We start from the raw sequence: 12,521 nt of genomic DNA on the forward strand, positions 1-12,521 counted from the left end.
AAGAACGAAACGAAGAGTAAGTGCCACGTGGTCATCTCAACAGATGCGGGGAAAAGGCAGTTGACAAAATTCAACATCCTTTTTACGATAATGTTCTCGACAAAGTGCACCCAGAGGGAACTTGCCTCAATCTAATGACGACTGTGTATGACAAACCCACAGCTAATGGCACGCTGGACAGCAAAGGTCAGAGGCCTGTTCCTGAGGTCAGGCACTGGGGAGGGTGCCCACTGGGCCAGGGCTAAATTTCTTATAGTAGTAAGTAGTAATCTGTAATACAGATTCATAAAAAGAATAAATAGCCCTGGCTGGTGTGGCCCAGTGGATTGAATGCCAGCCTGTAACCAAAGGGTCGCAGGTTCGATTCCCAGTCAGGGCACACGCCTGGGTTGCGGGCCAGGTCCCCAGTAGGGGACACATGAGAGGCCACCACACACTGATGTTTCTCTCCATCTTTCTGCCCCTCTTCCCTCTCTCTAAAAATAATTAAGTAAAATCTTTTTTAAAATGTATAAATCTATGGCATCTAACACATCTAAATCTAGGCAAAAAACAAAAAGGTAACCCCTCTCCCCCACTGGCTTTGGGCAGAGGGGGTAACGTAGTGGCCACTCGCCAACGGCGTTCCCTCGGCTGTGAGCCGCCACGGTGTGGGACTCTGCACTGCCTGGAGTCAGGGGCACGCAGTGTCGGCCTGCTGCCGGCCTCCCCTGTCCTCCTGCCGGCCTCCCCTGTCCTCCTGGTGCACCTGGACACAAAGTCGTCAGCAGCCTCGTCCCACGTGTGAGCTCTTCCTGTGGTCCTGACCCCCCAGGCGATGCCCTGGAGCGTCCCAGCTCATCCCACGGTGAAAAGCAGGAGCATCCCGGATAAGGAAACCCAGTTCTAAGTCCTGGCTGTGTCCCCAAAGGAGTGGGTAGCCTGAGTCAGCCACTGAGCCTCTCCGATCCTTCTCACTCCTCTGTGAATGTGCACGATGACACCACAGTGTCACTCAGCAGAGGACATCGGACATAGAACTGAATGCAGCTGATGGCACCTGCCCTCGTGCCCGTCTGTCATCGGCAGGAGAGAAACGCGCCCCCAGGCACTGAGGCAGATCTGTTCGCTGAGGGAGTCGCGCTGCTCGGACCTCGCACAGTGACCACAGGGGTGCTTACCCCAAACCTGAGTGACCTGGGGGCCAGCAGGGTCCCCCAGCTGTGCTCTCTTTCCCGAGGCCTTGGACTCTCAAAAGCCGGCAAACATCCTCTGAGACTCACAATACGACGGCCTCCAGGACGGGCCTCACCCAACCCGGGGGCCTGCCGCCCCCATGACCCCACTGCTACAGTGAGCACATGGGTGTGTCAGCCACCTCCAACCCTGGTCTGCGGGTGAGGTGCTCCCCCACTTCCTGGGGCTCAGGGACCCCTGCTATCCTCCCCCCCAGCTCCTACAGAGAGGACACCAGCCCATCCCCACCCTCAGGACGCTGAGCACTTGGCCAGGCAGGTCTCAGAGGAGGGACACTCACTGATTCTAATTCGTTCTGACAGGCACCTCCTGTTGGCTCCACGCTATTGGTCAGACACTGGATTTTAACAAAGGAGGCTGTTGAGGATCGAACGAGGGGCAGGGTGTGGTTGGGCAGCACCTCCCTCCTAGATCTCCCGTCTCCACTGGCATCCGAGTAGTGAGTGTTCCCGAGCGCGGAGAGATGGACGGTCCTGCGCTCTGCCCATCTGCCCTCCGTGGCCGGGGCTCCCGTCCGCACCCAGTCCGCTCTGCTCTTCCAGCCGCAGTCACGTGCCAGGCAGGCAGCTGGATGAGGGGCTCTGTGGGGCCTTGTCTCGTCGCTCCCCTCAGTCCTGGAGTGGCACTGCACCCCAGGGCCTGTGTGGGGGTCCCTGTGACCACAGTCAGCCCCAAGTACTCTTCAGAAGGACTCACAGGGGCCAGAATCGCTGCCACACTCACAGGTGAACCAGCCAAGAAAAGCTCACCGAGACCAAGGCCAGGAGAAGGCAGGTGTGGGCTCTGGGGCCCTTCCCCGGGCACTGCGTCCACGGCACCTGTTCCCTCTGCAGCGTGGGGGACGTGGGGCCAGCCTGGGAAGCTCCCCCAAGCCTTGGTGTCCAGGGGTTTTCTTGGGGCCAGTCACACTGGGGTAGAGCACCCCACAGCTGACACCAGTCACTCAGTCTCCGGCCATTCCTTAGGCCAAGCGGAGACAGCCAGCCCAGGGCCCGGGTGAGAAACACCGGCGCCCTCGAGGTGCTGCACCGTGGGCATCGCCGAGACCCAGGGTGCAGAGGCGCTGGGGTCAGTCCGGGTGCTCCAGGCGCGTCAGGTCAGCTCCCAGGAGCCAGTCCCTCCTTGGGCCTGGGCAGGGTTCGGGCACCTGGAGGCCCTGCGTGAACCTCCTGCCTTCACTGTAACCACCCCCACTGCCCACCGGAGAGAAGCCCTCTCCACACGACGCAGGTTTCCTGCCCCATGCCTTGGAAAAGGCTCGTTGGAGGCACCGAGCGACGCGGCTTCACGCAGGGTGTCGGCATAAAGAACACGCCTGGAAGAACGGCGTGTGAACACCGGCAGATCCGTCCACATTTACCTGAAACGGCCCAAGAGCTGCTCAGCGCCCAGTATGGCAGCGCCCACTCAAAGGAAACCACAGCCCTTCCCGCTGAGCAAGTTCACGGCCACACCCCCCACTGTGGCTCCCCTCCCACGCTTCTCCCTCACGTCACTTGCTCAGCCACCTGGCAAGTGCACACGCGTTTTTACTGAAGGTCGGTTCCTCAGCCAAAGACACCAGGAGTCCGGCACGGAGGCTGGGCGTGTCCGTGCTGGGATGGAGGGCTCACTGCTGCCTCTCCGACTGCAGCCTTAGCCCAGTCACCACTCACTCCTGACCCCCCCAGCCCCCATCTCCCCACCTGTGCCGTGGGCGAGAGGCCCACTTCGAAGGTGTGATTTCAGTAATTAAAGGAGACTCCACCTGTGCAGTGACCGCAGTGCCTGCCGGGCGGGTGGTGAACCGTGGGTGCGCACCAACCATTACTGAGCCCCTGGCACAGTTTTTAATTATCGGGCAGACACACAGGTGAGACGCAGCTCGGCTCTGCGGTGAAGAGCATCAACCAGCACCCGCTTCCGAGGCCTGAACTTGGCCTGCCCCCTCACGCGTCTGAAGACACCATTTAACCGCGTTACTCCTTCGTCCACAGAGGAGGGAAGGTCATGGTGAAGGCTGCATGTTTGCAAAGTATCCACAACAGCTCCTGGACTATGGTCAGCACTCGGCAAAGGTCGGCTGTCACTTACGATGCTGTCAAAAACTCTCCTTCTTCCGGCGGACCGCCCTCCTTCCATCGACCCCCACGGGCAGAGCAGAGCCGCAGCTCCCCCGGGAGCCAGGCCAGACGCCTGTGGGCTCACGCCCTGGCCGAGCCGCTGATCAGCAGAACGGCCTTGATCACGTCACTTAGTGTCCCTGAGCCCCACAGTTCCCATCTCTGAAAGGGACTCGATCAGCCATGAATTAAAACGGTCGAGACACGTTCCAGCTCCAACAACCCTGCCGCCGTCCGAACTCTGTCCGCCCGTCATGGAGTGCGGGGCAGTTCATCTCGGAAGCACAGCTCAGCACCTTGGTGTTCCAGTTCTCACGCACGCGCATCTTATTTTTAGGTACAAAACACCATCAGAAAAAGGGTGTGACCGGAACTGCAAACCACCAGAGAACTGAGTCGAGCAGTTTCTACCAAGAGCCCGGCACCCTCCCCGTGAAGCAGGTGCCCACACACGACTGTGCACACGTGTGTGAAGTAGGCGGTGACGGAGACCACCCAGCACAGGAAGGATGCAGCGTGGACCCGCTCTCTGGACCCAGGGCCGCCCGGGCACCCATCCAACACATGGCGAACAGGGAGCGGCTCCGCCGGGTTCACAGAAGTGCGGGGCCATCCTCACGCCGTGCCCCGGGCTCCTGGTTTCACCCTCCTGACTGTCAGCCCAGGGCAACTCCCTGCAGGCCACACGCCCTGGAGGCCACAACCCCTGTGCGGCAGAGTTCTCTATCCGTTCTGATAGCCTGTGCTGGGGATCTCGAGGACTTCAAATGCACTAATATATTTGAAGTGGCTACGAAAACCCTCAAGGAAGATGCGAAGGTGTTACAAGATTTTATCCTTAAAGAAAACCACAGGCAGAACATTTTATAACAACACTGGAAGTGTTGATGTGAATTTTTGCAAGGAGAGCGAGGTCACGAGGAGGGAGGAGGGGAGGCTGGGCCCTGGTACGAGTGAGGACCTGCATCTCTGACTGGGGACACCCGTCCACCATGTCCCCACGCACTGGTTTCCAGGGGCCCCCACCCCCGCTGTCGCCTTCGCTTCTGTGACGAGGGCCTCCTTTGCCAGCAGGGGAATATGCACCTGAAAGTCACCTGCGGTGTCCCCTCTAGCAGTCACCAAACACACACAAGTATGCAGATAGATAAGGACACAGAGAAATACTGAGAGACAAAATTTGACACTTAAATATCAAGCGTTAGTTTTTAACTTGGGAGCTTAACCCCGGATTTAACCTAGAAGACTCTCTGAAAATGAGCGCACCCCAAACCAGATCTTTGGTGGCCAGTCTGAGTTGCATTTTCTTAGAACTGAAAGCAGAGCTGAGCCTCCAGCTGACCCTGGGCATGAGGTAGTCGGCCTTTCAGAGAAAACTGACCCCTGGGGAGTGAAAACTGCTCCACAGCAGAACAAGAGGCTGGTGAGACCCAAGGTGGTGGGGACAGAGGCAAGGGCCGGGGTGCAGGCAGACGAACAGGCGGGTGCAGGCCACACTGAGCCCGTGGTGTGTGTCTCCGCAGACGGACGCGGCGCTGATGTTCGATGCCGTGCACGTGGTGGCCCTCGCCGCGCACCGGGCCCCCCAGCTGGCCGTCAGCTCGCTGCAGTGCCACCGACACAAGCCCTGGCGCCTCGGACCCCGGTTCATGAGCCTCATCCGAGAGGCAAGTGCCGCGTGCTCACTGTGCTTTCTGTCTTCGAGGCTCCCAGGGAGGGGCCGTGGGTGTCCCTCCTGGGGGCAGCCCTGCAGGTGGGACGTCCATCAGGGCATCTTCCACCAGGCCACGGGCTGGAGGGGAGGGGAAGCTCGGGCTGGAACTGCCAGGCGTCTTCCCGGGGGATGCTGGGCTGTCTAAAGAAGCCACCAGACCCCAGCACCACACCCTACCTTCCAGCTGGGGCCCCCCTGCCCTTGGGCCCCGCTCCTGGCAGGTTTGCAGGCTCCCTACAGCTATTCCTGGGCCTGGCAAGGCCGGGAGGGGCAGCCACCGTCCCCGGGGTCTGTCTTGTGCATCCTGGGCTGTGCAGGACGGAACGATGGGACCTCTTTCCTGGTGGTGTTTGGTCTGTTCTGCCACTTGTCAGCTCACTGGAAAAGTCCACTCAAACCCACCCAAAGCACGAAACCACCTTCAAGAGGACAGGGTGTCGGGGCAGGAGGGGCCTTCCCTGTGGCTCTGGGGTCCTGGGCACCCCTACCCTGCCCTGCAAGGGTGTCCAGTCTGCGGCCCAACTTAAAATCGTAACTGTACTCAAAACATTGTGAGATTTTCTTTGATTACGTGTCACAAGGTATTTAATGTGTGGCCCGGGGACACCACAAGGCTGGACCCTCGCCGGGACCTCACTTCCCTTCACAAGGCCCTGCTGTAAGACCCGAAGTCCCCACAGACATGCAGCCCAGGCTGTCTCTGATCCGCACAGGCAGCTTGGGGCGTGTCTGCACCCGACAGTGAGACTCGTGGCAGCGGCCAGGCCTCGTTGGGCTCTGCCATCCTCCCCGAGGCACCTCCGGGAGGCTCCCACACCTCAGCAGAAGGGCGTCTCAGCTGCACACAGTCAAGGAGTCGCAGCCACGAGAGGGAACAGGAGACGTCCGGGGGAAAGAGCCCATGTCGGCCTCTCTCTCGGGCTGTTCCATCCGCTCCCCCCGAAAGAGGAGTCTGGTCCATTATGGTGAGGACCAGAAGGACGAGGGGTAGCAGTGCCCAGGGTCCACACCAAGGTCATGGCATGGTCAGGCCCAGGATGTGGGGAGCAGCAAACAGGTGTCTGAGCACATGTTGGGAGAAGTCCCTTCCCCTCCGTCAGAGCCCTGCAGTGTCCTCGGGAGACAAGAGGTGGTATGTGCTCAGGTTTCCTACTCGGGCCCCTTGCCCACCTCACCTGGTCCCGGGCAGGTCACTTGGCTTTGAATCCCAGCACCACTGAGGCTGATGGCAACGCAACCCAGGCCAGTCACTCCGACCCCGCGTGCCTCAGTTTTCTCATCTGTAAAGTGGGATAACACCTCCTGGCGCGCAGCGTGGCTGTGAGGATAAAGAGGAGGAAACACCTGTGAACAGGAAGAATCGGAAACACTGACTATTCTCTTGCCCCTGCAACGGACCACGAACAACAGCCTTGCTGGGTTTCCTGCGACAAGGCCAGGAATGTAAAAACCGGCAGGCACAAAAGCCACAACAGAGAAACCAGTCATCGAGGACTGACACACCCATCGACGGCTACAAACATCTGAGGTCCTATGACCACCAGGAAAGCAGCTCAGCCCCCACCCACCCCACAGGGCTCTCAGGCACATCCAGAATCACGTGCCATCCCAGTTACCTTGACCTCTAACAAGGACACAGCTGGCTCCTGCATCTCAGAGCAGGGCAGGCAGAGGCACGCCGCGACCTCAGCTCGGACCAACACTCGGAACATGCCTGCCCCATCTATGCTGCGTGAGAAGGTGACATTCCTAAGCCACATTGGACACGTCTGGAGCAATAATGAGCTCCAAGCTAAGGGACCACGTCGAAAGCAAAACAGCACTTTACATTTATTTACTGAAAAAGCCAACTCCCCGTTCCTAGACTCCCCAGCGGGAGGCGGAGGGTGTGGTGAGAAAACTTGCTCGAATTTGCATCACCATTGCCCTCAGCTGCCCTGTGTCCCTGAGTCCCCAGCCCAGTGACGCCTTCAGTAAGGGGCGGGGCCGGCAGAGAAGGTGGGACTGGGGGCAACCAGGGGCTGCCCCGTTGGAGGACTGCCCCAAGGGAATTCTGAGACACTCGGCAGAATTCCCCTAAGAAATGCGTCCTGCAGCAGGACCGCACAGCCTCAGGTTGACTAGGAAACACCAACTTGAGGTGGCAGGTCCTGAAATGTCCCTGGTCCCCTCTTTCGGTCACGACCACTTTCTAAAGAGCCCCCGTGACTCCAATCAGAAACAATGTGAAGGCAGACGCCAGCCGACTGAATTCACAGGACCGAGGGGGGCCTGTCATGGGGTGACCGTCCCCGGCACACGGGTGAGAGTCGGTGAGCCCTTCGGACAGGCTGAGTGTGTGTGAGAGCCATCTCCAGGGGGGTAGGGAGGCACTTCCCATCGAGGACACGTGACTGTGGTGGGGGCAGCAGCAAGCTGGAGGGGTCATCAGCCCCCTGAGCGTCGGGAGAATGCTGGCCGCCAACCCCACCTCAGGCCCAGGTGGGAACTGCTGGCCAAGGGCCTGAGGTGCCTCCTGCAGGCGGGCAGGGCAGTGGCCAGGATGCAGGCAAGAGGTCAGCCGGCTGCGGAATCACCCAGCAGGGGAGTGTGGCGGGGCGGGGGGAGCAGGGCTGTGCCATGGTGCTGGGCAGGGCAGGGGACAGGTGGCAGGGGCAGCAAAGCGAACTGAGGTCTCAGGCCAGGCCAGTGGTTCCCAAGGATGTGACCGAGGCACAGGGACCCGCACACTCTCGCCCCCACTGTCCAGCCACCGCGTCCAGTGGCTTCGGACAGAGCCTGGGACTCTGTTCACTTCTGGCCACACAAGTCTGGGGCCTCCTCAAGCAGGCCCTCCCTCAGCAGCAGGGCAGCTGTCCCAGAACCTTCGTCAGAAGCCAACCTAACGGAGCAGGAAGCTTCTCTTCTGCCCAAAGGACAGGCTGCTGGGTGCTCTGGGGGAACCGAGGGCGCGGCTGCCCCTTCCTCCCCCCCCAGGCCCTTGGTGGCCACTCTCTGGGGCGGCTCCATGCTCGCAGGGACGGCAGGTGGTCAGCAGTGCCCCCGGGGCCTGGGCCACTCTCCAAGCTCTCCGTTCTGACACTCCCTGATGGAACAAGTTTCTGCCGGCCTGTTTCAGAGGGAAGTGTGGGCTGCTTCCTCAGCCCTGTGGCGTCCTGTGGAGCCTTGTGCTGGGTCTGCTGACGTCCCCTCGCCCCCACTCTGTCCCACTAACTGTGACGGGGGCAGTCCCAAGTCTGGTCCACAGGAAACACCGCCAAGCTCGTGTCGTCGTGGGGGGAGGGGGCAGGCCGCTTCTCCCTTCCTGCCGCAGCCCGCACCACGTGCCACCACGTGCCCCTTCGTCTTAGCGCTCAGGGACGGGAGAGGGCTGCCCCCACCTTTCACGCAGCGGGGGCTTGTGCTGAATTCCTTTCCTCCGTCGAGCCGCTCCCCTCCTTGGAGTGGACCCTCTGCTGCCCGAAGCCCCTGGACACCGAGCCCCGTGTCAGCACTGACCGAGCTGGTGCAGACAGTCAGACCGTCCGCTGGGCCAAGGACGGCGTCGCGGGTGCCTGCGTCCTCAGAGCCCTCGCTGTTCCCAGCAGCACTGAGATTCTCGCAGACCCCATCTGAGGGACGCGCCGTCTGGCACACTCTCAATGGAGTTCGCTGAGCTAACACTTAAACCGTGGCCCCAGTGCCTCGGTGATCTGGCGCCGAACAAACCCACCCCTCAGGAGCGAGAGCTGTTTCCGAACGCCAGGCACATGAAATATCACTGGGAGCTGCACCAAACAGGCAGCTTTCCGCCGCTGCTTCGCCGGGAAGACGGCATTGACGGCTCCTGTCTTCACGGAGTGCGGGTTGTAAATCTGAGCACATGAACAAGATACTTAAAGTCAAGCTTCTAAAAATCAAAGAGCCAAAGACAAAATTCTCCCCCGAGGCCCCTGCGTTTGCCTTAACGTGCACGTGGGCTTTTTCTGGCCAGGGCGGCGTGGGCTGTTTACCAGCCTGCGGGCCGGGCGGACCCTGCGGGGGTCCTGGGGGGAGACAGGGCTTGGGCTGCGGCGGCTCCAGAGGGCGGGGCGCCGGGGGTGCGCGCCGCTGCACTCAGAGGTGGCCGGGAGAAGAGGACGGGCACGGCTGCACGCGAGGACACGCCCTACGTCCGACCGCGACGACAAGAATGCCGACGACCGAGGTGACTGCGGTCAGAGGGCAAAGCTCACGCGAGGGCGGGGCGCGCAGAGGCCCTTGGGGGGCGGGGCGGGGCATCCCCAAAGCGGACAGCGTAGCAGGAAACCGCCCCGCGCTGGCTGGCTGCCCGGGAGAAGCCGTGGGAGTCTCCTGGCTGCGGGGCTGTCTCGAAGCCACATTAGAAAATGAGGACGGACGGGTGAAATGAATGTTAATAATGTATTTCACTTACCCCAATAGGTTAAAATACTATTATTTTAACGTAAAATTATTCATTTATTTTCATAATAGGTCTTCCAAATCCAGTTCGTAGTTTAAGCTCGTAACACTCGATTTGGGCTGGCCACATTTCAAACGCTCAGTACGTCTTGGTGACGAAATAAATGTTTGAATACCATATCCCAGGCTAACTAGAGAAAGGTAAAAATTAAACCCATGTAGGATCCAAATAGTTATCTTCATTGAAAACGAACATATCGATTATCTATAAAAAGTAATTACCCAACAAAGACAATAACCGGATTAATACGATCGATAGGACTCGAGTGATTCTGCACCGAGTGCCTTGCTTTCCAGGTGTCCCGGGTCCCGGCGTCTCACCCGCTGCCCCGTCCCCATGGCTGGCATGCCCCTGGGTCTCCGCGTGTTTTTACCCACTCAGCTGGCTTGCAAGTTCAGAAGCCAGTTCATTACGTTTGAACAAACCAGTCACCCCATGAACCAGCGCCAAGGAAAACAGACCATGAAAAGAAAAAAAACGAGGAGCACGTTCTGCGATGAATCATCAGAAAGTAACTCTTCACCCAGAGCGCACGGCACAGACACAGTTAAAGTCGGCAGATGTTGAAAATAAACAAATAAAGTCAGCAGATGCAGCGCTGGAAATCAAACATTGGGAAGAAAAGCTATTATATTTTTAAGTTATGCAGTGATCCATGCAAGCTGTTATAGCGAGATAATGGCTTATAAACAACACACACAATAGTTAAAATAATTATACATTGAACCGATGAGAATGTGGTAAGTCCATCATTTCAGGTCCCGAAACAGCTGACCTCTAAGGAAGTTCTGTGGTCTAAGGGTTATGTGTATCGTTTCCTCCTTGGCTTACTGATTGTTTTCACCCCATTACTGTGTGTACTTTGGATTTGTGTTGAACCAGCTTTTCTGAGAACCGGCGCAAAGTCACAGGTGACGGGACAGACCACGTTGCTGGGTGGGGGGACAGTGCGTCCCCCAGGCCCAAGGCGTAGCTGTGCAGGGGGGCAGTGGGCTGCAGAACAGCGGCCTCTGGTTAGAAGCAAAGTGGACGACCACGGCCTGCACTTGCTGACCGCCGCGTTCAGGAGACCGAGCACAGTGAGGACAGAGTTTTCACGTGCATACAGTTTCCGTTTTCTCCTCTTGGCACCATCTCCCCCAGCACACTTTCCCCTCCTGGTCTTTCTGCCAGTTACTCGACAACGAGGTGCCAGCAAAGAGGAAGTTCGAAGGACGAGTGAGCGGCCACACTCACTGGGGACGCGGTGAGTGCCTGCAGGGCCACTCCTCTGGGCACGCTCAGGGACGCCCTAATCTGGGAAGCCTTCCGACACGGAGAGAGCGTTCCTTAGAGTTGGACTGAGGGATGAGAGCTGGTTTGGGGTGCAAAGGAGCCACATCTGNCCAGGCCCAAGGCGTAGCTGTGCGGGGGGCAGTGGGCTGCAGAACAGCGGCCTCTGGTTAGAAGCAAAGTGGACGACCACGGCCTGCACTTGCTGACCGCCGCGTTCGGGAGACCGAGCACAGTGAGGACAGAGTTTTCACGTGCATACAGTTTCCCTGTTTTCTCCTCTTGGCACCATCTCCCCCAGCACACTTTCCCCTCCTGGTCTTTCTGCCAGTTACTCGACAACGAGGTGCCAGCAAAGAGGAAGTTCGAAGGACGAGTGAGCGGCCACACTCACTGGGGACGCGGTGAGTGCCTGCAGGGCCACTCCTCTGGGCACGCTCAGGGACGCCCTAATCTGGGAAGCCTTCCGACACGGAGAGAGCGTTCCTTAGAGTTGGACTGAGGGATGAGAGCTGGTTTGGGGTGCAAAGGAGCCACATCTGACTGCTCCTCGATTCTACCCCCACAGACCCATGGCCTCGGGAGGCTGGACATGCCGGTGGTATGGCCAGCTGGCCCCGATGTCTCAGGAGGAGAGGAAAGGGGACTGGATGCTGACCTGGACACAGACACTTGTGTCTCCTCGTGTGACCCTGGGGCCCTGGGGTCCTGCTGGGCGCTGGCCCTCTGCGCTTCTCTCACCACGTCAGGGCGCACAGCCTCCGGGAGTGCCCCCCGGTCACTCCCGCCTTCGACAGACATTATCTGTCAGATCCAAAGATGAGTGAACATTTTCAGCGACCATGAAATACCAATCAGAGAAAGGGTAGCTAACACAGACAGTTAACATAAAACACAGCTATTGTGTCTACGTTCACAGTTGATGTAATACAAATATTTAAGATAACAGTTCTCCTGAGGCCCAGGAAGTAGGCCCTGCGGGAACAGAGGCCACACTCTGCCCTCTCCAAGTGCTGGCTCTCCGTGGTCCCAAACTTTCCCCTTGTAACTGGAGCCGCGTCTCGGAATAACCACCTCGCACTACACGAAACAGGTGCGGGACCACCTCCCCAGGAAGTGTCTATTTCCAAAGCCCTCGATGCTGCAGCATGGGCGCAGAGTCGGGAGGTCGGTGACAGGGCGTGTCCGTCACAGCGTCGACACACAGAAGTTCTCACCAAGGAGACCCAGTCAATGAAGGACACAGGCCCCAGTACCACTCACCGAGATCAGTGGGGGACATCTATTCCCCAGTCCACACAGAGCGAGACGTGCACAGGAATGGCGACCAGCTCCGCCCGTGAGGCGAGTAGGATGTGCCCCAGGCACCAGGGAGGCGGAGCCCAGGAGGAGCAGGCGTGAGGCAAATGCAGGTCCCGGTGGGACTGGCCCCCGGGCTGGGGGTGTTTGGGGAACAGCGGGGGTCCTTCCTGTGGGGGTGGAGGGGTGAGTGGTGGGGTCTGCTGGAGGCAGAGGAAGGGTCAAGGTCATGGGAGGAGGGGGACACGAATGGAGGAGGGGAACGCGACCCGCAGCCCTTCCGTGGGCCTCAGAGTTTCAGACGTGTGTATGCCAAGGAAACCACTAAAAAAGACTCATTTCCCGAGTCCGACCTCCAGACGAGGCCGGACACCAGGGCAGAAAGGCTGCATGTCCCGCTCGAGGACGGGTCACTGTGTGGCGCCCTCCGTGGGTC

At 59.2% G+C, this 12,521-nt stretch overlaps 1 protein-coding gene across 3 annotated transcripts in view; it reads left to right on the forward strand.

The window, feature by feature from the left end:
- The window catches only part of GRIK1 (glutamate ionotropic receptor kainate type subunit 1), a 198,739-nt gene that overhangs the window by 136,947 nt on the left and 49,271 nt on the right, over nt 1-12,521 (forward strand). For 2 of the 3 annotated variants that reach the window (XM_037029669.1, XM_037029667.1), the window contains exon 7: nt 4,862-5,005. The exons of the other annotated variant lie outside the window; for it this stretch is intronic. In XM_037029669.1, coding sequence (XP_036885564.1) covers nt 4,862-5,005 — 144 coding nt within the window. The remainder of the gene's footprint in view (nt 1-4,861; nt 5,006-12,521) is intronic. 3 annotated transcript variants of the gene reach the window in all.

This window comes from Sturnira hondurensis, unplaced genomic scaffold (genome assembly GCF_014824575.4).
Source record: "Sturnira hondurensis isolate 20B ecotype Veracruz unplaced genomic scaffold, ASM1482457v3 Scaffold0020398, whole genome shotgun sequence".
Taxonomy (NCBI): domain Eukaryota; kingdom Metazoa; phylum Chordata; class Mammalia; order Chiroptera; family Phyllostomidae; genus Sturnira; species Sturnira hondurensis.